General features: G+C 37.4%; 2 protein-coding genes across 3 annotated transcripts; one reads left to right on the forward strand and one right to left on the reverse strand.

Moving 5' to 3' along the window:
* Window positions 1-542: 542 nt before the first annotated feature.
* Window positions 543-27,868, forward strand: LOC109107888 (zinc finger protein Pegasus-like). 2 transcript variants are annotated; one of them, XM_042742177.1, is made up of 4 exons: window positions 543-628; window positions 24,528-24,710; window positions 25,629-25,802; window positions 25,951-27,868. In XM_042742177.1, exons 2-4 carry the CDS (start codon window positions 24,578-24,580, stop codon window positions 26,898-26,900), a joined length of 1,257 nt encoding a protein of 418 aa, XP_042598111.1. In that variant the 5' UTR covers window positions 543-628; window positions 24,528-24,577; the 3' UTR covers window positions 26,901-27,868. The 2 variants fall into 2 exon arrangements, with proteins under 2 accessions (XP_042598111.1, XP_018976600.1); XM_019121055.2 differs by lacking the exon at window positions 543-628 and adding an exon at window positions 23,742-24,162.
* hmx3a (H6 family homeobox 3a) lies at window positions 4,508-7,294 on the reverse strand. Its single transcript, XM_042742178.1, has 2 exons — window positions 6,691-7,294; window positions 4,508-6,193 (listed from the first exon to the last, which is right to left on the reverse strand). Exons 1-2 carry the CDS (start codon window positions 6,974-6,976, stop codon window positions 5,586-5,588), a joined length of 894 nt encoding a protein of 297 aa, XP_042598112.1. The 5' UTR covers window positions 6,977-7,294; the 3' UTR covers window positions 4,508-5,585.
* Window positions 27,869-27,949: the final 81 nt, after the last annotated feature.

Below are 27,949 nucleotides of genomic sequence, written 5' to 3' on the forward strand. Positions count from 1 at the left end.
CTCACACAAACCCACTGCACAGACGACTATGTTGCTGATCCATAGAGGTGTCTTTGTTCATGACTAGTTGTAGGGTTTTAGGCATCTCAAGCATATGCCTGGAGTTCTCAAGTTCATGCCCACAACAATAACCAACCTCATAATCACAAGTCATCTGAATCCAAGGTTTAGTTCAAAATCATATATCTTATTAAATAGTCGTTTTAAATTCCACTAGTCTTGTGCTATAAATGGCAAATTGGTCAAATAATCCAACACACAGTCTAGGAACTAATAATGGATCCTATCTCATTTTTCTTGAAAATAATAAACTCATTCCACGTCCATTATCTCCGTTTAAGAATTAATTTGATCATTATGGTGGGCTAATCTACTGCCTCTGCGGGCCGGCTAGAGCGGGCAGGACCCTGTTTAATTGATTGACTAATTGATTGGGGGTGTGCGCTCGCCCCACCCCTGACTCGTGTCTCGAGGGCAGCTGTGGCTCTGCCACATTAGCTCTCGTTAGCGTTTTCTAAAGGCTGGCGACACTTAACAAATGTTCTGGCTTTGTCGTGGTGACAGCGCGCGGACACCTAATGGAGCAGAGGGAGCCAGGGTTGAGCGATCCCGACTACAAATTTCAAAGGTCGGAAATAATGCCCTGCACACATGAGTCTCCCAACCATAGACTAACTGGGCCATGTCAGTTCAAAACAGCTACGATTTTCTTTTTTCTCTTTTTTTTTAATTATTATAATTATATAGGCTATGTATTCTTTTTGTGATGAAAATATAGATTTAGCAAACATCGAATAGACCATGAATAACCTACCAACATGAACTTTTGATCTTAAAAGATTCATAGCTATAAGCAGAGTGTTTATTAAATCAACCACTGAGGAATTTTAATTTTGAAGAGCGTCTGTTTGCAGTGTACCTACGGCTAGAACGAAAACATATCAGTGGGTGTTAGTTTGGTCTAGTAAGACCCTGGAAGTAGCTACGACACGTGCACTATATAGCCTATACACGATGATGGAAACGATGTGGTTGAAGTGTCACAATCTGCAACTGTTTGGAACGGTTGTTAAAGAGACCTATTGTGAGCGACCATATGCCCACATATAGCCATTTAGTGCGTAAAATATGAGGGTCTAGTTCACAGCGGCCCTACGATTTATGGCGCATTCACATAAGGCGTGAAATCCGCAATGATCGTTAAAGAGCCGTTTTTTTTACGCTGAGCTTGTCAGCCGAGGCTGGATGGCTTAAAGGCCGTTTAGACATATTAAACAAAAACAATACACCAGAAATGTAGCCCCCTCACAGTATTATATATTCTACGTGTTTGGGGAGGAGGGAGTGATATTATCACAGTTTTCTTTGAAAGCTGTTTAAATAGGTTATAAAAGAGCATTAGGCTAGTGCATGTCTGCTGTTAAGGCGCGTTTAATCCAAAAAGTTGTTTCTATTATTGATTTTGAGCAATTTTATCTTTGTGTTTCACAAATACCCAGACCGGTGAACCGCGATGAACACCCAGCGATTGTGGGACAATCTGTCACGCGTTCACAAAGCTAAACATCTTTCAAATCCGGCAGAACAGGCGTTTTTGCACGTGCTGTCAGTGCATGCGGCAGACAGTAATGACCGAACATACACATCGAGCTCTGGCAAAAATGCTTTCCACTAGAAAGACAGATGAAGTCATGGACGCCTTTGATCTGAAAATCAAGCTTCGATAAATATTAAACAAAGGGCCCTTTACACGTGTGTATTATGATATATGGCATGTCTAACTTTAAGATAAGGAAATTACCAGGGAAAATGATATCAATAAATTTTCTAAGTATAAACGCTGATTATGTTTCGATTTTCATTCAAGATTCTGAGGCTGGTCTTTTATTTTTTCTCAAATGGTTTTGCAGAGAGAGAGAGAGAGAGAGAGAGAAAGCGAGCGAGCAAGCAGGCGGGAAGCTCAAGCCCTGGAGGTGTACAATTTATGTAATCTACGGCTGGGAAATGAATTGGGTAATTTATTGGAAAACAGAAAGTCAAGAAGATTGGATCAGTATAGTTCAACCAAGGGCTTCTATTCATCAAGATCCAATTAACAACCTAACCATTGAGTCTTAATGGGTTTCCAATCTACTGCTCTGATATACTCATCAATCCCTGAGGGAGAAATTAAGCGAATCGACCGCCCCTCGGCGTTGTGGTGTCATTCCTCTCCGCAACTATATGTCAAATTAAAAACACAATTAAAATTTAAACTGTTTCAATCAGAGGCTGCCCCGCAACCTATGTTTCACTTAATAGAACTTTGATGAAAATCTGATGCTCGCTTTCAATCACAAAGGCAAATGGGAAAGGTGGGGCAAAAAAAGAGAGATCCTTTTCCCTGAATAACACCAAAACATTTCGAGAAAGTAATGAGCAAAGATAGGCCCGCTCCCTCTCAAGCGTTATACACGGGATTGAGTTCACGTTCTCGTCGTCTATTGTGGGTAAATGTGCTTTGCAGAGCGCTGAAAAACATGTTCCTCTACACAGCGAAAGATAATTCAATAGGGCAGATGATAGGCAATTTTGTCAGCCTCATCCTGTGACGCAGTGAGTTGCTGTCCTTTCCGCTCGAAAATGTGAGGTCGGCTAACTAAACGTATTGTGTTTTATCAAAATTGTTAAAACACCGTCCCGTCAGTTTTGAATAGGCCAGGCCTTGATTAGCTGACAACCCCGTCATATCCACAAAGAAAACACTACTGCGCAAATAGGAATAATCACATAGCCAGAAAGAGATGACTTGTGAACGAATTATGGGAGGGGATTGTTTAAATACCGGTTATATGCAATCTTTGTTCAAACTCTTGTTCTTATATAGGCTATTCTCTGTCTTCTATGTTAATGCGCAAAGAGCATTTTATCTGTTTACCCCACCTACATTCTTTGCATAAAGATATGGTCAAATGGAAATTATCGAGTGATATATATATATATATATTCACTTTATGACAGTGGATCAAGGTCATCAGTAAGCCATCAGGAAAAAAAAGAACTGTTAACAATGCCCTTGATTTGAAACAATATTACAGACGTTCCCCGATCAATACTCTACAGGCGATAATGCCTCTGCGATCTATTAATTCACCGTAATGGGCTCGTGCTGAGCTTGCATTATATTATACGTCAATATAGGAGTTATGATTATTAGGCGGCGGTATTTGAATGTGCTCTTGGCTAAGTGCTCAGACCCAACGCAGAGTTGATTTCGACTTTACAGAGGAAGAGTGTAATAGGAAGACCAATGCTTGTCGATGAGCCTGACTGACCCATATTAATGTTCTCTCGATACAGGTCCATGTTTATACCATTTTATAGGTTTAGTTTTAGTAATAGGCTTATATTCAAACGTACGACGGAAATAGCGAACATGTTGTCTGTAAAAGTTATGTAGGCTAATTGTTGTGACAAACTACTAAACTTAATTTAATTCATTTAAATATTTCTAAAAATAATAATAAGCCTCGAATTTTAAGGCTTTAATTATTTAAGGTAGGCTATCTGAGCATTTTAGACGAATCGTTTTAAAGAAGATTTGTTAATTATTTGTTGTTATTTTTGTTATTGTGGTTATTTGTATTATTATTATTATTATTAATAATAATAATAATCTTTTTTTATTATTTTTAATGTTGTTGTTATATAATTTAGTTGTTGTCTAACCTCTTCCACTCAACTAAATAATATTTTTTCCCCCATTGGCTTAAGGTTTGTAGCTACAGTTAATGGGTCGTGTTTCAATTTTTGCACGCATTTCACAGCACCAGCAGTAAACTCATTACTTGCGTTTTTGACCACGCTTTTATACACTTAAAATGCAACGTATAACAAATGAGCAGTTTTTACTCATCCGCCTCTCTCTCCCTCTCTCTCTCTCTCTCTCTCTCTCTCTCTCACACACACACACACACACACACACACACACACACACACACACACACAGACACATACACACACATACTCTCACAATGAGCGGTAAAACTCTTAATGCAATTCCGCAAGCTCTCACCGATAATTATACGGTCTTATTGACAACGCGATTTTGCAAAACATCGCTTGTAGAGTCCGCCAGATTTAAAGGTGCACCTGCTTGTAATTGAGATGGTAATGGGTATTTCAGATTGCTGAGGCGTAAGTGAAATAATTTCGGTTTTGCTGTACGATTAAATTAGCTCATCGTTTTTTATTTCATAATGCTGTAACTAAAAAAATAATGTTTTTTTAACATCATTTTACTTTCGCACTGAAAAAAAAAGCGCACTGAAAAAAATACATGGTTTATTCATAAATAGACTAATTAGTCCACTTAATGATTTAATTAATAAATTATTTATATATTAATTTGTTAACATCCCTTTAAGCATATTTTGGAATGTACAGAATTACTTCCATATAATTTTAAAATTGTTATATACACACATCGAGCCTCCTGTAATTATAACTAAAAGTGTGCGATCTTATGTCAGTTTTGTCTCCCATGTTGATTTCTTAATTTGTATATAGCCTATATTATTTCCTGAAAATAATATTTTATCACTATTCACGCGAGTGCATTAGTCATGCAACATCTCCAAATTTATGCATGAGCATTATAAATTGAGACATCACAGAAGCCTTCTCGTTATTCGCCTCAACACAACAGTCGTGCCACAAAGTCAGGTTAGTCACTCAAGACATGTAGACTTTAATAGTCTTCGTTTATTTCACAACAGAATTTAGCAATACAATGTAAAAAAAAAAACAGCTATTACTGTACAAATGACACCTTTCCTCATTTTGGTTCGTTATATCTGTACATGTACATATACATCTGTAAATAATATAGATAAAAGTAAAAGTTTTTTATTCTTCGTGTTTGTGTGTCTTCAGTTTAACTGCAATTTCTGTCAGTATAGCCTATGATTGTCCATTGAACGCGGGACCAAAATCGTTTTTCAGCGGTTATCTTCTCAGCCTAAGAACTGTTTGGTTAAGAAAATGTGTCTAAAATAAAGAGTTTCAAAAATAATATTTTTGCCTTAATATATAGATCATACACAGTAGTATTGCACATCCGTGTTTAGGGCTGTGTGATTTTTTCCCCCAGGGCTGTAAAGAAATTGAACCATGTGTATAAAACCTTTCCTTTGACGTGGTAGCAAGTTTATCTGTAATATTAATAGATAAACCGTAGCAGTATAATAATAATAATAATAATAATAATAATAATAATAATAATAATAATGACAGTAAATTAACGATGTCATTATAATTAACCTCCAACCAACATCAACATTAGAAATGTAGGCCTCTAAACATTCGCCTTATTCATCTGTAGTTTTATGGGTATTTTTATGAGTTAAAAAAATGTAGGGCTCAAATGCATGACAGTGCGTCTTTGTACATTTTTTTCTTTTCTTTCTTTTTTTTTTAACTATTTTCTAAACAAAAATAATTCGTCTCTTTTTTTTTATTTCCCCCTGTTCTCTTTCCCTCTTGTCGAGTCTTTGTAAAATCGTTTTAGTTACATAGTTACATAGAAAAAGTCATCCCTCGTCCTCTCAAACCGGTCTGAGGAGGGGCACGGAGGTGACGATGGGATGCGAGTAGTAAACCGGATGAGGGAAAGTGAGCAGCGGCTGGCTTACGGGCACGTTGCCCGCTGTGTTGGAGCTCTCAGAGGCCGAGTTCTCGTGATACAGGATGGGTACTCTCACAATCCTTTGCGCCGCTGCGTGGCTTAGGTTGGCGGCCTCTAGCTCTGCGGCCAGCTGACGTTTCCATTTGTTTCTCCGGTTCTGAAACCAGATTTTGACTTGGGTCTCTGTGAGGTGAAGGGAGGCAGCAAGGCCCGCGCGCTCTGAGCTGCTGAGGTAGCGTTTCATGTCGAAGGTGGACTCCAGCTGGAACACCTGACTCCGCGAGAACACTGTGCGAGTTTTCTTTTTCCGGCAAGGTTTCTTGTCCGCGCCGTCATCGCTCTTCTTCCAGTCGTCCAAGCCGCCTTCTTTTTTACCCTCTTCAGTGTCGCTCTCCTCGAGGACGATCTCGTCTCCACTTTTGTTGTCGTCTTCATCGTCCTTGGCGTCCGGGTCTGATTTGAGCACGAGCTCAGGTGAATCTCGGTCGGTGCCTGTGATCGGTGAGGAGTCTCTCGCTTTCTGTGCTGCTACAGTAGGAGAGCTCAAATTAGCATTCGTTTTCTTTCAGAAACATATTCATATCAAGTTTCACAGGTCGCGTCACTTTGCCACATGACAGGTGCAAACAAGTGTGGATCGTACTGTCTAAATCTCAGTGTTTTCAAACTTAAGCATTGCACTTTAAAAGAGAGGCCATTTCAAAACATTCCAATTTTATATTTAAAGAAAGTAAAAAGCTTATTAAAATTCTCAAACTTAAGCATTGCACTTTAAAAGAGAGGCCATTTCAAAACATTCCAATTTTATATTTAAAGAAAGTAAAAAGCTTATTAAAATTGCTTAAAAACCTGTATGCTTATATTATTTATATGTCCGGAAACATTTTCCAAACTCACTTGGATCTAATTAACATTGCATACGTATGCACCAACATTTGCTAGCAGAACCACGCTATTATTTATGATAAATCATAACAAATCAATGCACGCTACACAAAAAGCAGTCCTAAGAGCTCAAACCTTACCTTCTGTTCTGTGAAGATGCGCAGATGCACTGAGTGTGTACGGGTACCACCACGCCGAGGCACGCTCAAGGTAAGCCGGTAACGCAAAGCGCTGGGTCGGCAACTCAAAGCGAGGAAAGTTTAATTCCCCAACCTGAGAGAGCGAGAAGCTGCCATCAAGTCCTGCTTTAGTTGATGCCAAAATAGGCTTAGGTTTTGACGGCTTACTGTCAGAATTAAGAAGGTTTTTAATGAAAAATGGAGAGTCTTTCGCCGAAGCACATGAATCCTGGGTTGTTTCGGGCATGTTGGCTTGAAATTCGGGCTTATAATATATTTTGAAGATCGCTAAAAAAATCTTCTTTTTTTTAAATCTGTTAACAGTTTGAAGGTCCTTGGTAAACTCTTCCAGTAGTGGGAACTTAAACGCGGTTGTTTACGGCCAGCACTGACTTTAATAACGCGGAGCGAGATAAACAATATTAATCTTGCTGATCATCTTCCGAGGGTTCCTTGGTGAAAATGATGCTCACCGAGTCCGTCCGGCGCCAGATGCTAATGATGAAATAAAAATGTCACCCGAGTTAAATGCAGAAAGTATACGGCGATTGGGCACGTACAATAGCAAATAGGATGAAGGGAGAGATGAGAAATAGAGAGACAGAAAAAAAGAGGGGCCTCCCAGACTCTTCGCGTTGGCTGCTGGGCTGAGAGTTCTCTCATGTTATTGGTCTTATATAGTCCAATTAGGTGGCAAATGAGGACGGACCATTAACACAAAGGAACAAGGATTTAGCTCAAGCGGTGCGCCGATAAAGGCAATAGCGAAAAGGTGGTTTAGGCCACGAGCATTGCAAAGTTACAGTTGACTTTTTATCAGTACATCTCTAAAAAGTTGATTAGCCTACAGACGTTTTTCATTTGGGCAAAAACCCTTAAAACACAGGCGTACACAACTGCAGTTAGGGAGAGAGATACGGAATTGCACAAATATATTTGAAAAGTGTCGATGTTGCAAGAAAATTTGATTTTCTTTTTTTTTTTTTTTTTTTTTTTTTGCATAGTATATAAACAAATAAACTATAGCAGAAGTCTAACCCAAGCATGTTGATTATTTGTAGTAGCAAATAATTTGTACACGTAGCTATACTTAAAATGCATTTGTAGTTGCTATATTAAAATTGTAATAAACATTGTATTAAACCCTTTTGACTATAAAACTGTAAACAATATGGAAAACTATTTTTTCTTTTTACATGTAAAGCATATCGCGAATGCAATGTCCATATACTGGTAAATCTCTTACAGATTATTTTTTCTCTCTAAAATCAGGCGTAATTTAAAAAAAAAAATCTTTCCCTGCAAGCCTTTATATGTATTTTTAAAAATTGTTGAAATCATTAGGTTGATTCATTAAAATCATTCATCCATCCGTCCATCCATCAATCCATTATTTATAAGCATTACTGTTTTAAACTCCAATATTTAGTACGTTCTCTTTGCAACCAATTTAAACGTTCAATCCATTTGTTACTTTTTTAAACTTTTTACCATCGAAATGCGCAGAGTTCTAAATATGAATGGATTATGGACTTCACTGCATTCATTTGTTTTAAAATAAAAATAACACTTCACATTAAAACAAAAAATAAATAAATAAAAGTACAAAACAAAACAAAATCTTAGCAAAGAAAAACTAAACCAGGAGGTCATGAGGTCATACTTTTGGTTATATTTAATCAAAACCTTTTCTTGTTGGTATAGTCTTGTGAAAAAGATCATTTTGATTCCATAGGTAAATTGTATGCCCAAGTCACTGATTGAACAAGGCGAGGGCGTCCTCTATAGGTTATAAAGAATTACTGCAGGCTTAAAAAATAGACAGTAAGCCAAGTCAGCAAACCAATAAAATCCATCTTGTTGCTGTAAAATGACTAAAATGATTCAAGCCCTGTGACAATATAGCTAGATCGACAGAGTAATTTACTCTTGGACATGATACAACGGGGAATATGATAAAAATAGTATTATTATTCTTAATATTATTGTTATTATTATAACTACTATTATAGTACTAGCATATTTAAAGTGCAAATGCATGGGAGTTACAACTTAATCAAAACTCCTGTCACATCTGATTATGATATTATTGATTGCTGTTAAAATTAAACTGACACGTGATCCAGATTTTTCTAGTTTAACTTTGATTTCTAAAGTGGTGACATGAAACAAAACAGACCATGGTTTTCTAAATACCAAATGTTAGTTTTAATGTAAATAGGATTATTCTTATTATGTCGAAATAGTAGGCTAACATTTAATTACAGGATTGTGAAGACATTGTCCAAAGACAGAGAGTCGGTTTGATTTAACAGCCTAAATAATAGTTTTTAAGACGCTTAGTTTTGTCAGACAAAATGTGTAGACCAAGTAAAATATACTATGCAAAAGTTAAACCAGGGGTGCCCAACCCTGCTCCTGGCGATCGACTGTCCTGTGAAGTTCAGCTCCAATCCTAATCAAACACACCTGAAGCAACTAATTAAGGTCTTCAGGCTCACTTAAAAATTAAAGGCAGGTGTGTTTGATTAGGGTTGGAGCTGAACTTTGCTGGACAGTCGATCGTCAGGAGCAGAGTTGGGTACCCCTGAGTTAAACAGTCTTTTGATCATTTATATGTGTACTTTCATTGCATGTTTATCATCAAAATCTACGATCAAATAAATCGTTCCCTAGCGCCATCCGGTGTTAGGTTAAATAGGCCTAGTCAATGATGTTACTCATGTACAGATGTATTTCTATGCAAAGTTGTCATTATTTGTATGATTGTTTTATTGATTATTTGAAATAACAATTACTACAAAATCTCTCAAAAATTAAAAAGAGAGATTTTTGATGGCAGCCCCCCTCTAAAAAAATACTTAGGCATGTTATAAACACAAGGCTTTTTATAGCCTGCCATACATGGAGGAAAAAAAATACAGATGTTTTATTACCAAAACAATAATGAGATTTAGAGGGTCTAAGGCAGGCCAAATTCATTCAATGTAAACAGCGCACAAATGGTTCACACAAAAAATTGTATCCGTGAATGTCGCTACACACAAACCTATGGCTATTAGAATCGGTGTTCGCTGCATGCCTTTATTGGGGGCTTGTGCCATGTAGCCTAGACTATGTGTAGATATTTCATATTAGTCTTAGTCCCGGCTCTTTGTGTCTCTCTGCCTGGTGGGAAGATATAATGTTCCCTGACTTTTAGATTATTTATTTCAGAGCGTGGAGTTATTGATTATTTCACCGGGAAAATGACGAATGGCAGAACGGAATGACACGGTCAGCAGGTTCTATTAAAGAAATGATAGTATTGCTCATGGTTTGTTAAAAGGTCCAGTTTAGATACTTTATAGGTTTAAATCCATCATCGTCTAACGACCCCGGGAGATGAGAAAAGCGCGCCGCGCGGTGACAATGACCCGACGCCGCTAACTTCGCGCTGTAATTGCCCACGTATTATATATAGATTTTTGTTTTGATATCTTGTGAGTTTCTCTCGTCTGGTCGAAATTGTGATAAACGACACGAGTATAATATCGAAAAGCACCACACGGTGAAAAATGGGCGAGGAGGTATTCTAAACCTTTAACTCTTGGATTGTATGCGCCTGTTGGATCTTACCCTAATGGGTTTGGTCACTATGACGTCACTATAAAAATATAAAATAATCATGTTGATGTTAATTATTTTTAAAGGTCTGTTTTGGTAATTGTATTTAAATTTGGCATCACCAGATTTATTGTAGATAAATGTAGATATATTAGCCTAATTGATATAGATTTATTACAGATTTAAATGGACTGATCATTATAAGAGACTTCAATAATGCCACACTAATAAATTGTATAGCCTAGAATGCACCTTAAGTTGCTTTCTATAACAGTATATATGCCAAATGCCTGAATGTAAATAAGCTAAAAGTTCTAAGCAGCATTATTAGTGCACTTAGTCTAAACCCTGATCTGTTTAACCGACTTGTACGAAATGACCACATGCTCTCTCCTAGTGCATTAATGTCCGGCACTACTGAAACGAGGCATTAAAAGCTTGAAGGTCAGGCTGCTTGTCTCACTGTAATACACACAATGGATTTAAACATGGCATTTAAGTTGTAAAGGACTGACTGTGGCCTGGCCCTGACCTGGCCCACCTTAATTGGGATGGCGAAGCTATTGATTGGCTGAGAGATAGTTAGAGGCTCTGAGTTACAGCGTGATTAGCCAAGTATCAGAGAGCTGCTTTTATATGCTCATTGGGTGTGGAGTAAAGAGCAGAATTCAATGTCACTTTAAGGGTGAGAGGAAGCTCTTGCCAAGTGGGTCACAGGTCAGTTCACATCCATCAGGACCATGGTTGTCTGTCTACTCTCATAGGATACTATCCACAGATTTTTTTATTTTTATTTTTTACAGTAGTTTTTAACAGTAAAAGATGTTTTGAACCCTACTGACTCACTGTATGGACAAAAACAATTCTTCAGTTTTTTTTTTTGGTGAAAATACCAAAAGACTGATAAAGAATAGAAAAGGCAATTTAATTACATGAACGGTTGTGAAGATATGTGCGGAGAATCAAGAATGTGGTATCTGATGTAACACCTCGTGAACCGTAAATGTTGCTTACAGGTACAGAGATGTTCAACAGGTTTCCCTGACCCTCGGTGTCCTACATTGCTGCAATGATCTGTGTCTTCCTTGTGCCAACCAAGAGCTAAAAGACCCCATTCATTCGTTCTGACATGGCTGAATCTGTGGAATGGCTTTGCAGCACCTGTCCAGGTTCACACACACACACAGGTGATGCCTTCCGTAGAAAAGCCAGGTGTGAGCGTTCTTGGGCCAAGCGTTCTGACCGTGTGTCATTGCAGCGCTGTAATCGGGTTGAGGCAGCAGTGGCTTCTCATCAGTGTCTGAGGGGAGATAGAGATATGGAGCCTGTTACAAATGGCCCAAATACTCAGGCTCTGAGGAAGCCCATCAATAAAGCAATTTCTGGTGTCATAACAGCAGTGCTTTTGCTAAAGCTAACCTTTCAAAAAACTTTTCCCTCTGCAAAGCATTGCAGCGCTGCCATTAGAGTCCTGCCTTGTGAATTTAATGGATTCCGTACAAATAATATTCCGCCATAATGGAAAAGGTTGAGGCGGCTGAAGACGGATGAAGTCATAAACACCTATAATTGAGAATCAAAGACCGATAAATTTTAAACTGCTATCCATTTTCCCCTTTTTTTTCCCAGATGATGATCTATGTCATTCTGGCTGCAGGAAAATGGAGGAGATTATGGGTGGAAATTATAACAATAAATTTTCTAAACATACACCTTGATTATGCTTCGATTTTTTGGGAAGGAGAGCAGAGAGAGAGAGAGAGAGCGAGAGACGGTTGGCCTGGTTGGCTGAAAGCTTGCTGGCTAAATGGCGCCATAAAATAGCTTCTGTGTGCTGTTTCGCCTGGAGAGGCCAGGCGTGCCTGGAGGTGTCATTTTCTTCCCCTAAATGGGGGGAAATGAATTGTGTAATTTATTGCAAACTGAAGCACAGTGAGATTAGATCAGCATATCCCATCAAAGGCTCAACAATCAATCTGCTCTGCTTTAACAGCTTGAGACGCATAAACCAGGGCACCTAATGGCTTTCCAATCTAACAGATTGATAGACTTATCTGCTCCCAGGGGATGTATTAAGAAAATCGGCTACTTTCACACTCTCACCAACCACTACAGAAACAACCCACTCTCTCCCTCTCCCTCCCCACCCCCACTCACAGCCCCGATTGTAGATATAGAGATATAAATACATTTCTATGAGATGTGGTTTAAAAGGGGGGGGGGGGGGGGGCTGGAGAGGAGAAGTAGGCGCAATGGAGAGTGAGCTTGTTATTTGTTATTTAGATGAGCGTGGGGGCACGAGGGGAGGGGGAGAGGCTCTTTAATGAGCTGATTATTGCTCGTGGTTTGGAGCCGAGATGGTGAGCAGTCACTCAGGGCCACTTATGAACACATATAAATGTGGCCATAGCAACCGACCTTTCCTGACTAGAAGAAACAGAGAGACACGCCGTAATGGGGCGGATTAATCAAACAAACCGAGTACAGTAATTAAAACAGGTAATTTATAGGAGCTTTAATTTCATTGTCATGTCCTCAGATACAAGCTTACATATAAATACTTCAACATTATTAATTGTATTATTGTCATTAGCTATTAAATATGCATTTTAATTAAAATGAGTATTAAAGCTAATAGCAGCTGTCATGCTCTGGAAAGGGATCTTCATAGGGAATAACGTAGATTTAAATTATATTATATTATATTATATTATATTATATTATATTATATTATATTATATTATATTATATTATATTATATTATATTATATTATGAATATCATTATATTTTACACATATATGGTGTTTTGTCAGAGGTGCACTTGCGCATAGTTTTTCAGGTAGCTTTGCAGGTAACCTTTACTTGAAGCATCTTGGAAACGTTGCCACAGTTCTTCTGGAGTCTCAGTTTGTTCTATTTCTTCATGTCATTCCAGGCAGACTGGATGATGATGAGAACAGATCTCTGTGTGGAGCACTGGCTGTTATCAGACTCCTTGTACAAACAAAAATCTCACTGGATTATTACAATTAATGGCAAAATTAATGTTTGGAAATGTAAACTGATATTTCCTACTGACACACTACAGCAAAAGATAGAAATATCTGACTTAAAAGAATTTTGAAGCTGGTGAAAATACTAGTATTCTAATTATTTTACCCTGGTGTGTTTACACACACACACACACACACACACACACACACACACAAACACACACACACACACACACATTCTTTAGACCCCATTCTTTACAGGTCTACAGGCCTATTTACACACACACACACACATAAAAATATAATAAAGTATATGTATATAACAATATAAACAAGAATAATAAGAAATATTGTAGACAATATATAAATGTAAATAAGGAAACTAAATATAGCTATATATGATATACACACATACAAACATATATCATGAATTTATTAATTTTAAAAATATTTATATTTAGTATACACATACGTATTATTTTGCTGTGTTAAATAAAATTTACAATTTAAATATCTTAAATTTATTCATTAATTTATTTTTATTTTATTTAAAAAAAAAAAAATAGTTTATTTATATATTTTCATGATCAACATATTAACCTCATCAGCAACCCAGTGACATTATAGACAAATACGTTTGTCCAGAACACCAGTACAGATTCCCGGTGCAGGTGTAGGATGACTTCTATTTGTCAGCCAGCCTGTCAAGATAAAATCTAAACCTCAAACACTGAGAGTGAATGAGATGCTATCAGCATGGACACAGAGAATAAAGATCTCCTACCTCCCTACATAATTAAGCAGCTACTGCCACCACTCAAAGAGAGCAATGAGAGGGGGCCGTCTTAGAGGAGAGAAAGAGAGAAATAAAAGACAGCGACAGACTTCTATGGAAAAGTACTCATGATTGACATTCACAGGGATCTTATACTAAAAATGAAACTGGCTAAATAAAGCCTACTACACATGTACGGCTTAATAGAAAAATCGAATGAGATCCAGAGGAGAATAGAATTCATCTTGAATTAAAGATTAAAAGCCCTTGTTAGTGTCAGCACACAAATCCATTTGAGATAAGACTCTTTTTATTCGCCTCACATCATCCGATCCGTTCTTCATGACGGCCATATTGGATCTCACATCTGATTTGTACCAGAGTCCTGAGGGCAGAGGGGCATTTTCTCCCCATAAATATCAGTCTAGCCTCAGATGGACCACAAATCAATGGCAAACAAATTTAAACGCTGTTCTCTCCCCTTGCTATAACTATCAAATACACATACCGCAACCACTGAAGAATGTAATTAACAGTTTTATGAAAGATATGACATGTCATAGGTTAGATGCTAAGTATGTATACCTAAAATTAGCAAATAAATATTACTGAGTACAGACATGGGTTTACGAATCAGACAGAGGCACTTATTTTAAATACCTTCATTTAGATTGAGAAAAAATGATGATGATAGCCCTGATAGGTGATAATGATGACTAGCTGGATGATGATGACAATGAGCATAGACGACTGAGTCAAAACTAATCTATACAAAACTAATCTATACAAAGCAAAAGGAATAGTTTAAAATCTTGATACTGTTTTCACAAACCCAGGAGTGAATCCAGGCCATGTTTAATAATATTTATCTTGTCAATTTCAAGCTGTCACTGTCTCCAGATGAAAGTGTACTATATGAGACACAATCTGTTATGCGGTCAAAATGAAGGATTGATTATTTGTAAAAACATAAGTGCAAATCAAATCTGTGCTCCTAGGAAAAGATATATGGCCACCCAACATGCACACAAATGAGAAGTGAGCCAATTATCGACCGATTGATTTTATGCACTGCACATTTTCCCCTCTGCTTTAATTCTGTTCGTTCAGTGTTAAGACTCTTCTTTCTTTTCTGTTCTCAATGGCAGTGACTATGTCCTATGTTGCCATAAAGTCCTTATTCCCTGGTTCCAAATGAAACCTTTCCCTCGACCTCTTATATATTTTGTTCTCTATTTCGCTTTAATAGCACTAAAATTGGTTACATATTCTTTTACAGTCCCTAGATGCCCCTGCGCCCATGTTGTCATTCAGTTATTTATAGAAAACTATTACATGCTTACATTAGCAGCTTACTTCCCCCATGTGGCCTACAACTTTTTTTCTTTTCTTTTTTTAACAAAACCACAAAGCCCATTCTTACAGGTCCACAGGTCTGCTGTTGAAGTCTTCACTGGACCAAAGATCAAGGTGAAGAAAAGTGCATATGTGTGTGCTATCAGGAAGATGCAAAGAAGAAGAAGAGCTGTGAGAGTGTAAGGAGTGATAGGATCTAGAAAAGAGAAAGAGCCAGTGTGATAGAGCCAAAGAAAAACAGAACAAAAGAAGCCTCACAAAACACCAGAACAAAAAGAATAAGAGTCAAAGGGAGAAACAGAAAGTGAAAAAACAGACACTAAAGGCATTTTTAATTTATACATTTTATATTAATATTGTTATAATTATTAATATTATATATATATATTAAAAGTGACATTAAATATATTCATAATTTTACACAGAAAAAAAATCAGCGTAGAAACAATTTTCAGTTTACAAATAATAACAAAGAAATGGCAAGTAACACAATGAATTAAACAAAATTCTTAAGCAAAAAGACTTAAATAGTTTTTTCTTGTAATATATATATATATATATATCACATATATATATAACATATTATAATATATCACGGTGTCCAAATGCACAACACTTTTCTGCATTGATAAGATTTATTTTTTATTTTTTTATTTTTTTATTTTTTCCAAATCATCATATTGCAATGATTTCTGAAGGATAAATGGGACACTGAATAAAATAAATACTAGCAAAAAAATAACTCAAAATTATACTCAAAATTCTTTTAATACAAATTTTAATAGTATAAGATTTTATATGTGAAAATGAATATAATAAGATAAAGGTCAAATATTTACTCGCATAAAAATATGTCCGACCAATTCGTACGTATTTTACGAGGTGAAATAAATACACAGTTTGACTTTTGGTAGCAAATGCCATGATTACCTTAATAACAAGAACAGCTTCTTGTGATTAAGCAACGCTATCTCACGACCAATTCGTACGTATTTTACGAGGTGGCTAATTCGTACGAATTTGTACGACCTCACTCGTACGATTTCGTATTTGGCTCCCCCCATGACGGGTAGGTAGGGGCGGGGTTTGGTGTAGGTCACTCGTATAAAAATAAGCCAACTCGTAAAATAAATACGATTTTACTAAAATCGTATTAATGAATTTGTACGAGTGTGGTCGTACAAATTCATACGAAGTAGCCACCTCGTAAAATATGAGGCCGTGAGATCGGGCTGGATTAAGATAATCATGGCATTTGCAACTGATACTAATCATATTGCACTTCACAACATAATCAACACCACAAGACTTCATCAGCCACCAAAAATGTCAAACAACTGAAAACTCAGGCAGACAGATAAATTGATTTATTGGCTCTTGTTTATCTCCAGCTCTTTATCTATTCTCTTTTGTTGCTTCTTTACGTGAGCTCCATGTTTGTGTTCATAAACTCCCTACAGCTCAATGGTCCGGTTGGTGTGTCAGTGTTGTACAGGTAAAATGCATGTTATTAATGATCTCCCCAACTGCACGCTGGCATGGTACAGTGCGTGTCATGTTTAAATTCCTCCCCCTATGCATTAGAACAGAGAGGACCAGCTGCACTAGGCCCAGAGATCGATAAGAGGTCATGGAGGTCGAGGGTCATTCCTCCCTCCCATTATGACCTGGCCACTCATCTCATATGGTGACTAACGAGGCCTACTGGGCACAGTGCAAGATAAGAGCAGCGTTCAGGGAAAGTGAATAATACTAGAATGGCTATTCATTCAGAAACAGAATACAGAGGTAATGGAGTACTTCCTTGTTACGGCATCAACTTGTGTGGAGAATAAATAAAACATACTAACCACTTTGACGTGGAAAGCAACCTGGACCTTTGTATAAAAATGACAGTAGAGAATGGGCTACAGAAAATACTAGGTGGAGAGTCATTTCTCCATAGTAAAATGTCATGTGGTGCTATAGAAAACAGCTTGTAAAAGAGTCGTAACTGAAACCCATAAGAAAAAAATGAACAGGATTGGAGGTGCAGAACTTCTGCTCTAGTTTGAAAAAAGATAAGGAGTCTATTAGACAATGATAAGCTTTTAGCAATAATCAGTAGTCAATTGGACTTGTCATTTCATTAGCTCTCATTAACCTGAGATGCCCTTTGTGCCTGGATGCTGTCTAATTTTTGTAATACACAGTCAACCAGGCAAGAACAGCATGTGCGCACAATAATAAATTAAAATTTCAGATTTACTTATATTAAATTTAAGATTCTGGCTTCGTTTACACCACTTCTAGAAATTGTTTTCTATGGCACCAAACTATGTTTACAACCTGTAGGTCTTTCTTTCTTCTGCACTACCCAAAATAATATATTTTGAAAACAACTCTATTATGTCCATATGAATATAGCTGGAATCCAGAGTTGTACAGAGTTTAAATCTGCTAAATTTACAGTAAAGAAAATGGCAGATGTGGTTGTCAGTAGTTAATAGTAAATAATTAACTGAAAATATGTTAAATTACTAAAATCATTTTTTTTTAATCTTTATAATATACTAACAACACCTTTAAACAGAAAGCCACATGATGAATTCATTACAGAATGACGATTCATTACAAGCATGGCTGACGGTAAAGTACTCATTACAATATACAATATAGACTAATTAAACAACATAAGATGCAACAAAACCTTAATGTACATTTCTAATGTACCAAATATAAATATTAACTTCAAACAGACAATACTAAAATAATGCAGTAGACTAATTAAACAACATAAGATGCAACAAAACCTTAATGTACATTTCTAGTGTAATTATGACATTATGACAACCATCCAATGCTTATTTTTAACTTCCAGAATTTTTTACATTTACCTGCATTTTGCTGTAAAATTTCATGAACTGTCCAATTAAATCTCTTTTTCACAATATATCGAATAAGGAATCATACTCAACTACACACACACACACACACACACACACACACACACACACACACACACACACACACACACACAGTCTTTTACCATTAAAAAGAAAGTCATATAGGTTTAGAGTGGCATGAGGTTGAGTAAATGATGAACTGGGTAAACTGTCACTTTAATATGAGTTAATACAAACATCTACAAACATCTTCTTAATCTGCCAAGGTACTTGCAAATTTCATGGAAAAACCATCTTCACCATGTATTCTTGTACGTACAAATGTAACCATTTGTGACAAAAGAGACTTAAACTAAACTACACACTATCCAAATTGAGCGTTAAATCAGCTGATACCCGTACCCCTGCCTGCTTTTTGAGAATTTAAAAGCCATTTCTAATGAATCTCCCTTGTTCAGTGTCCCAGTGTGGCAGGGAGGTGAAGGGGTGGTGCCGCTGGATGCACTTCACTGTGTCCGCTGGCTTGTGTAGAGCCGTGTGTTTTAAAGATTTGACAGAAGATGCTCTAAATTATCTGCCTTCAGACAGTGCCATCCATTAGTTCCCCTCTCAGCGCCTAGCATGAAATGCGAGTATTGGGGCAACTGTGTGTTGGGAGATATCATTCAGGACTATGAGCAATGGCCAAGCACTGACAGTCAGGATAAATGCCCCCACTTTTCAGGCTGTACAAATGGCATTTGGCCACAATAATTCAGCAAAGGACAGTTCATTCCCCATCCAGAGCGACTGGACCCAGTCAGTAAAAAAGCTATTACAGCATCTTCTTTATTAGTGCCTATGGTTTTGGTGTAGAGATCCTCAGATAAATACAGCTAAAATGCCACTTCACTCAGAAATATTGGCCCATTCCTCTGCTGCCTGACTGGGCCCGAATGGCAGCCTGTTTCAGACATTATAAACCTTTCTGAAGTCACACAGCGCTCCTGCCAGCCATCTGTCATGCTGTAAGTACCATCATTTGCAGACCAATAGAAGTGATCAGTAGTTGTTCCCCCCCCCAGAGCTCCAAGCGAGGCATCATAGTCAAAGGAATTGATTATCACTTTATCATTTAAGTATAGCTTGCTTTGAAGAATAATAACTCACGTTTAAGGTGCCAAATGGCTTTGCATATAGCTCAAAACGCCAGCCATTTAAGAATAATTGTGTAATTCGTCATTTGTGACGTTGCTTTACAGTTTTTTTGCATCTCGGCGAGGCTAAAGAGCTCGACCGAATAGAAGCGTGCTGTCACCTGTGACGTTTGAAAATATCTCCGGCGATGCTTTAATAAGTTTCCGGGGACGCGCGCGCGTTCAGACTTCATAAGGTGACAGCAGTTTTATCGTGTGTCGCCTCGTAAAGTCACGTCATCTGTAGGACGAGTCCGACACTTTTATTAAACAGCTATTCACCGCGTGCGCGCCGAGAGATGTGCAAAGATAAATCCTCATGAATAACTGAACTGTCTGTTTGAGGATCGGCGTGTCATACTAAAGTCAGAACGTGATCCAAGCAGCACATAGGCCTAAGGTGGAGGAAAAATGATTGCTTTCAGGAAATAAATGTGACTTTTTATTGCGTTATTTAAATTAATACATTGGCTATACATCTTAACATAGATAGATAGATAGATAGATAGATAGATAGATAGATAGATAGATAGATAGATAGATAGATAGATAGATATAGGCTATATGACATTGTAACTTAAAAAAAGAAGATATAGACATTTTAATTGCAAAACAGCAATAATATTGTGCGTGTTGTGTGTGTGTGTAGCCTAAATGCCTATAGGGCAATCTAAAGCTGAAACCTAATGAAACTGGATATATAGCCTAGCTTACTGTGTTATATATAGGCTATATATTATATATATAATATATATATATATATATATATATATATATATATATATATATATAGCTGTTCGCTTTTTTTTTTTTTTTTCAGTCTGCTTTCCTAAATAAAGTTTACTCTGCTGTTCGCTTTCGTATGCTGACATTATTTTTATTATTCACATTAGGCCCTATATACTTATTGATTTGATTTTGGCGCATATTCCAGTCAGCCAGATTGGATCAGATTTTTAGAAAATGAGATCTGGCATTCGACTAAATGAGAATTTCCTGTACGGAGACATTCGCTGGTTCACGCAGGAAATTAATGATAAAAACGCCCATCTTTGTGTGTGGCGCGCGTATCGCCGCTAATCTGCGCCTTTGTGCAAATGTAACCAGGGCTGCTCTTTGGCAATCGAGCGCAACGCCACGGCTTTGAGAAAAACCACTTGTTCTGTCGCATAATTAGAGATCTCATACCCGCTTTGTGATGGGGTAGAGAGAGAGGATGGAGGGGGCCTTGTTTGCCCATTTAAAGTGTGATTCAGATAATAGTGTTCTCATCAAAGGTAGCAATTACATTCATTACACAGGCGGCCGCGAGGAAATTAAGTGGCAGGAAAATGAAAAGCTTAATATGTACTTCCTTTATCCTATTTCTTTTCCTTTCTCTGCTTCTACACACGCCCCGTGTCGCACTGGGGTGGGGGGTGTTCTCTCCAGAAATAAATAGTCTTGGGGGCGTGAAGAATAAATCCAGCCGTGGTCCTCCTTCACCCTTTAGCAGTAATGATTTGGCGTTGGGGCAGCCGTTTCTATAGCTGCGCTCTTCAGGCAGGATTAAAAGCCTTTCTTCGGGGGCTAATGTCCATGGCAGCCTTTAAATGACTCCAGCATATGATTGGAGTCTTAAAAAAGTGCTCAGGGGCCTTCTCCAAATTAATACCCAATTTCTTTTCAGGAGAAAATGAATTGTTTCGCGTTCTATAAAACCACAAACAGCACATAAATCAAGCGCTTTGGAGGAGAGAAGGGGGCCCGCTCGTTCAAAGGCTTTTAAATGTGAATTAGGGCAGCGGGGGAACTTGGTCTGACTTACCCCCGAGCAGGTGTAGACGGAGCAGCTTCAGACACTCTGCAGATGCTAAATTAAAATGGAGATTGAGAAGGGAGGAAGCTGTAAGCCGGACAAACAAAATGAACCGAATGACTTCATGTCATGATGACGTCTGTGCAGAGTTTGAATGCATATCAAGCTATGATCAAATATATGGATAATGTAATTGTATACGTGAAAAAAGAAAGAAAGAAAGAAAGAAAGAAAGAAAGAAAGAAAGAAAGAAAGAAAGAAAGAAAGAAAGAAAGAAAATGACGGATGTCAGGCATTTATGATCATATTGCAGCCTCTATAGATAGGTAGATAAATACAGTAGATAGATAGCAATATTGACATATCGTATAATAATTACTGGATATTTAAAAAATCCTGTTTATCTCGCTCTTATGTTGATTTTGACCAAACACATGATACATGCTATCTGTTACCTATGTAGGCTAACTATTTTTCTCATGTACTGTTGCACTCCAGCTTTGAAAACAATAACGCTTCATGAAAAGAAGCCCACTTGAAACCCCAATTAATCTTTTTCAACTGACAAATTACTGTCACCCTGCTTGAATTATTTAAGGGGAAGTGGCTTCACGGGAAACCTGAGCATAATTAAATTGCTATAAAATAACATTAGTGTGGACAGGCCATTAGGAAGTGTTGTAATTGACTGCTTCAGGGGTCGTAGTTCAACCCCACAAGGTCGGGCTGTTGTGCCTGCTTTTGGATCAGTTTACAAAGCTTTTCACTGGAAAACCCACAGACTGTAAATACTGCACGTGATAGTAATCGTTTGACTTCATTTATAATTCTCATTCAATAATGCTAATATAAGAGGGTACTTTGAATTAATGGGATGCATCTTCACAAAGAGTTATCTGTTCATTCATATGCAACAAACAAAATACTGACATTGAATGCTCTATACTGTTTTGTGAATAATGCAACGCAAAAGAGTTAAAGTACATTTTGATATTCAAAAATGTTAAGGTTGGCCATATAGACACATCTTAATTCTCTACATGTTCATCACAACTGGACATCCTGCGCCATCTAGTGTCCTATCTGTGAAATTAAGCTATTAATGGCAGAGTGCAGGATAAGAAACGCACATCAATGATATATGTTTAGTAAGAAGGATTGTCTGTTTGAGATCACAACACAAATGCAGTATCATTTATGAGTCTGGAGAACTACAAAATAAAATTTTAGGCTTGGTGTGGGAAAATACATAGACATTAACAGTATGTTAGATAGGCCTACTGTAATAGCTTGGGCAAAATCTGATCTTTCTTGCTGTAACTCCAAAAAAAGAAAGAAAAAAAAATGAGTAGACTGTTTGTTAACACCACGATGGGAGCCTGGCAGGTTGTTCTGTGGTCATCTGAACCATGATCACAGGCAATGAATTGCTGAGTGTTACACTAGAACCCTCTCATCATTATTTTGGATCATAGTGTCATAAGGATCCAAAGCTCTCGCTCTAACTGGTCATTTGTCACACCCTCTTCAATGGTTTTCCTACAACCCTGACACAAATGGGGCAATGCGATCTTCAGCTAACTTCCCCTCTAGTTAAATATTAAATGCTATGAAACATAAATGAGCCAATCCTGCTATTTAAAGTAATGCAATTGGCTCAAGTACTCATCAAATTGCTCATGACATTTGAATATGGAAATTATCCATGTATTTAGCTAATCTGGTAAAAGAATGATGAATCATCAATGCACTTGATGCAGAATACTAAAAGGTTTTAAAAAATAATTGGATCATTGCTGTTATGCAGTACCTTTTGGATATGAATGTCAATTACTATATGACCAAGTGAGCATTTAAGACTATCAGAAATATATTTTAATTTTAACTAAATTATTTATGCAATGACAAGAAAATCAACAGGATGGAATTACAGAGCTAGTTAGTCATTGCTAAGGGACTGAGAGTGAGAGTATAAAGTAAAATGTTGAATTTTTATATCAGATTTCTTTGTGTAATTTTATCAAACAATCAATTTTTTTTCAAATTAAAAACACGAAAAAAGTCATATATATCTTGCACTTCATGCTTTTGTTTTCCCTCTAAAATATGTCTTTTCCTGAGGGATTGTAATTTGTATCATTAGAAACATGGCTTTTGTTATTTAAAATAAAGGAATATTACAAAAGACTAACAGGGATATGTACAGATCATTTTAAAACAACTGCAAATTAAAACAATATTAAAAAAAACAAAAACGGAATTTGATTTGACATATACTGTTGCATAACACAATGCAAAAAGGCAGCATCTGAAGTCACACATCAAAGTATGGAAATTATGCATAGTGTACTTCTATATTAGCTTATATTATGGTACTGTGTTCTGATACATTCATTTTAAAAGTCTGGTTTGCTCCGCAGATCCACTCAGAGTGACACACAGGAACTAAATGTTCAACCATCGCAACGAAGTCGGAATCATTTCAGCGGCGCACCGTCTGGTTGAACTTTCACCTCTGCGTTTTCTTTTGTTTTGATGTGGCAGAGCATTATTTTTATACAACAGAATTCGGTTTTTACTCTCTGTTTGCCAATGACACAGTCCTAAATGACACACGGAGTATGTTTCAAATACGTCGATCCAACTTTGGGTCAAATGTAAAGCTCGTTTAATATCTGTTTTTAACTGAATCAGGCGTTTTAACTCGCTGACGTTAGCTGCCCAGCATCACCATGGAGCTTTTTTCAGCCAGATTTTTCTAATATCTCGTTAAAGAACGGATCGTCAGTCTGAACATCTGAACAACAGAGTGTGGTTTTAATTATTTCTGGCGCCCTTGAAAAGGTAACTGTTGTTAATTGTTGTTTTAATGATAACGTAATGGTTGGGAATGCTTAGTAACGTCAACGTTAATTCGCTATCTTAGCAACGCATGCTACCTTGTCAACTAACGTTAGATAACAGCGAGACTAATACAACTGATTAGTCTTACAACCGTCACAAGTTCAAATATAACTTATACGCTTAAGATGTTATTTACTGCACCTGTTAGCCTGTGGATGCATGTTATTGTGTAGACGAATCGACAGACTTACATGATTGCTTGTAAAGTTTTATTTTGTTCCTCTTTGATGCTACAATGATTTTTATTTACGTGTCTTGTCATTCAGTTGCATCTGTATGATATTCTGGTTGAATTTTATTTACAGCCTGTTTGGTCCCGTTTAAGACCGCAGAGGACGACGGTGTAGATCTTTCAATGGGCGAGGAGAAGCCAGAACCTCTGGATTTTGTGAAGGACTTTCAGGAGTACTTGAGTCAGCAGACCCAACATGTCAACATGATATCTGGCTCTGTCATCGGAGTGAAAGACACTGATGATCTCCAAGGAGGTATTACTTAGAGAGCCTTCCTGTGTTGTTTTTGACTGGTCAAAATGGAAAATAATAATAATAATTATAATATATAATATGCATATCTTCATTTATGCTTTAGTAGTAATTCCAATTTTTATAAATATCTGCAGTCTTTAAAAGTATCTGCATGTCTAACCCCCCCCCCCCCCACCCATTTATTTTTATGATATTTGCAATTATTTCTTTTTTTATATATATACATATGATTAAAATGAAATCAAATTTAAACTGTGCCAGAATGATTAATAGGGTTACAGATTCTAAAATCCTAAATTAAGGCAACAGTTAGTAGTCGCTGGGTAATTCAAGACCAAATGTTGTAGTTAGTTATAATTATTGATTGTATAAATTATTAAAAATATAAGGGTTTATTGATTATCTATAATATCCCACAATATTTCATTATTTAAATTATTCAACAGTTATTTATTATTATAATATTATATATTTAATTATTTATGTTTTCTAAATATGCTGTGGGGTCCTAAATGTTGGTATTTTGTTTTGGGTAATTAAAGTGAGTTAATAATAATGATTTAAAACAATAAAAATAAAACACTTTTTTTTTTTTAAATATCAGTTTAACAGATTTATCAGATTTGTCAAAATTATGACATTGCATGTTTTGAGTTGAGAATTTGAGGACTGTATGTTAAATAATAGTTTTTATTAATAGCATTTCATTCTTTCATTATAAAATAGTTTATTAAACATATTTATTAGTTTTCACAACATGGATTTGTGCCTCTAATGTTTAAAAAAACTGTACAGTATAAATGAATGGCACCTGCTGATTCAAGTGTGCTGAAGGCAAACCTGCTTAATTCCCATATTGCCCCATATCTTAATATTAGTTATATTCTGTTTATTTATTTATGTATTCATACTTTACAGAACTTGGTCAGAATGGCCTGGAGCACCCAGCAGTGGACATGTCCTTAGAAGATAGTTCAGGGATGTTGGTGGATGGCTTTGAGAGAACATATGATGGTAAACTCAAGTGCCGCTATTGCAACTATGCCACCAGAGGCACTGCACGGCTGATCGAGCACATTCGCATCCACACAGGTAAGACTGAAAACTGATCTTAAATCTTATTCATACTCTTTCTTCTTTTCTTCAGGTTATAAATGATTCATTAATTCAGAACCAATGAATGAATGAACTGCTCATACGTTACACAAGTTCATGAGATATTCTCAATCTCCTTCTCCAGGTGAAAAACCCCATAGATGCCACCTGTGTCCTTTTGCCTCAGCGTACGAACGCCACCTGGAGGCGCATATGCGCTCTCACACAGGCGAGAAACCTTACAAGTGTGAGCTGTGCTCCTTCCGCTGCAGCGATCGAAGCAACCTTTCTCATCACCGGCGTCGCAGACACAAACTCCTCCCCATGAAAGGGGCCCGCTCTGCTCTCTCTCACCGAAAGATGCTCAGTGTCCTGCAGAAGAGAGGAAACTCACTTGGTTATGGCCGCCGGTTGCTCATCAACCTCAGCCCGCCATCTATGGTATTGCAAAAGCCCAGCACAGAGCAGCACCACTTGGGTGACTTCTCCCATGACCTCCCTCCTCACGCCCACCTCCATCAGGAGGCCTATAACAGTCTAGGAAAGGATGCACAAGCTGGTGGAGCGATTGGAAGTGGCTCCAGAGAGGAGCAAGACATGACATTGGACAACCCGCTGAACCAGCTTTCGACTTTGGCCGGTCAGCTTGCCAGCATCCCTCCGGAAACCCAAGGTGCACCGGTATCTCCTGGAGCGGAATCTCTACCCGACGAAAAACCCACGTTCCTCGTCCAACAGCCTGTGACAGCACCTGCCGCTGTTTCTGTCAGCGTGGGTCAAGCTTCTTCTCCCATCACCTCCGAGCCCAGACCGGCTGCACACAGCGGCTGTAGCCCAGGAATTGGACCCTGCAGTGAGAGAACCAGCACTCCGAGCGGTACCAACAGCCAGCCAGGGACGCCCAACCCAGTACAGGACCCCCAGATGCTCCACCACTGCCCCCATTGTCACATATATTTCCCTGATAACATCCTTTACACCATCCACATGGGCTGCCATGGTTATGAGAACCCTTTCCAGTGTAACATATGCGGACACAGGTGCAGAAACAGCTATGATTTTGCCTGTCACTTTGCAAGAGGCCAGCACAAATAAGGACACATGGGTAATGCTGGCCTCTTCTTTTCCCTGTTTTACATAATACAATTCTAGTATCTGGAACATTCCAAAGACAAAATCCCTGCTTTGTAATTACTGTATTTGAACTCTTATGGGTATGTTATGCTGAAGTCAGTAATCCACATTCAGAGTGTAGAGTTTTTGGTCTTTGAAAAGGTTAGAATGCTAATGGTGTCCTCGCATCAAAAATGATCATCCCTGATTATTCCAGTTTGACTTTTGAGGATTTTTTCACATTTTTAAGATTTTGCCTAAACTCTCTTGTATAAGTGCCAGAGTTCAGTAATCAGTGCCTACAGTTATCTTCTGAAAGTTGACACTTAAATTTTTTTATTATTTTTATTTTTTACATTTCAAATTCAGTGAAAGTAAATGTAATGAGTATATGTTATGGCTGTTCTTACACTTTGGATTTAAATGTAATATAATGACATTGCCACATTTAATATTTTTTTCTTCTAATTTAAAATGATCGCAAATTAGTACTTGTTTCCTGGTTGAGAGAGCTGCATTATTTAAACCTAACTTAAATCAGCAAGATTGTGGTATAAGTTGAAAATTTCTAGCACAGGTAAGTTGACTGTTTAGCAGTGAGAAATAGTGTCCTGTAGGATTGTTGTCCAAATTTACTGTAGTGGCCTGAGGTCTTTTCTTTAATGAGCACTATCACACATGGCTTTATACACTGGGTTTGTAAAGCAGTGTTGATGATTGTGTTCTGGGCAGAGTGAGCACACTGTTCTCTTTCATTTTCTCTCCCTCATCACTACCACCAGTGCCATGCCATAGATGTTATTTGTAATGTTTTTGGAAGCGTCTGGTGCTACTATTTAAACATTTCATATGCCTGTCTGCGTAATTAACTAAATGATCAGATAAGTATTGTATAACATGTTTTTTTTGGTGGATTTGATGTTGAATGTCAATAAAACCTGACTTATGCGATGTGTACTGAAATTACTGTTAAGTTTGTCTTGTCATTTAATTCTCAAAACAGAAAAGGTTATAGCTAAAAGGTATAAAAC

Source organism: Cyprinus carpio, chromosome B17 (genome assembly GCF_018340385.1).
Source record: "Cyprinus carpio isolate SPL01 chromosome B17, ASM1834038v1, whole genome shotgun sequence".
NCBI classification, from domain to species: Eukaryota; Metazoa; Chordata; class Actinopteri; order Cypriniformes; family Cyprinidae; genus Cyprinus; species Cyprinus carpio.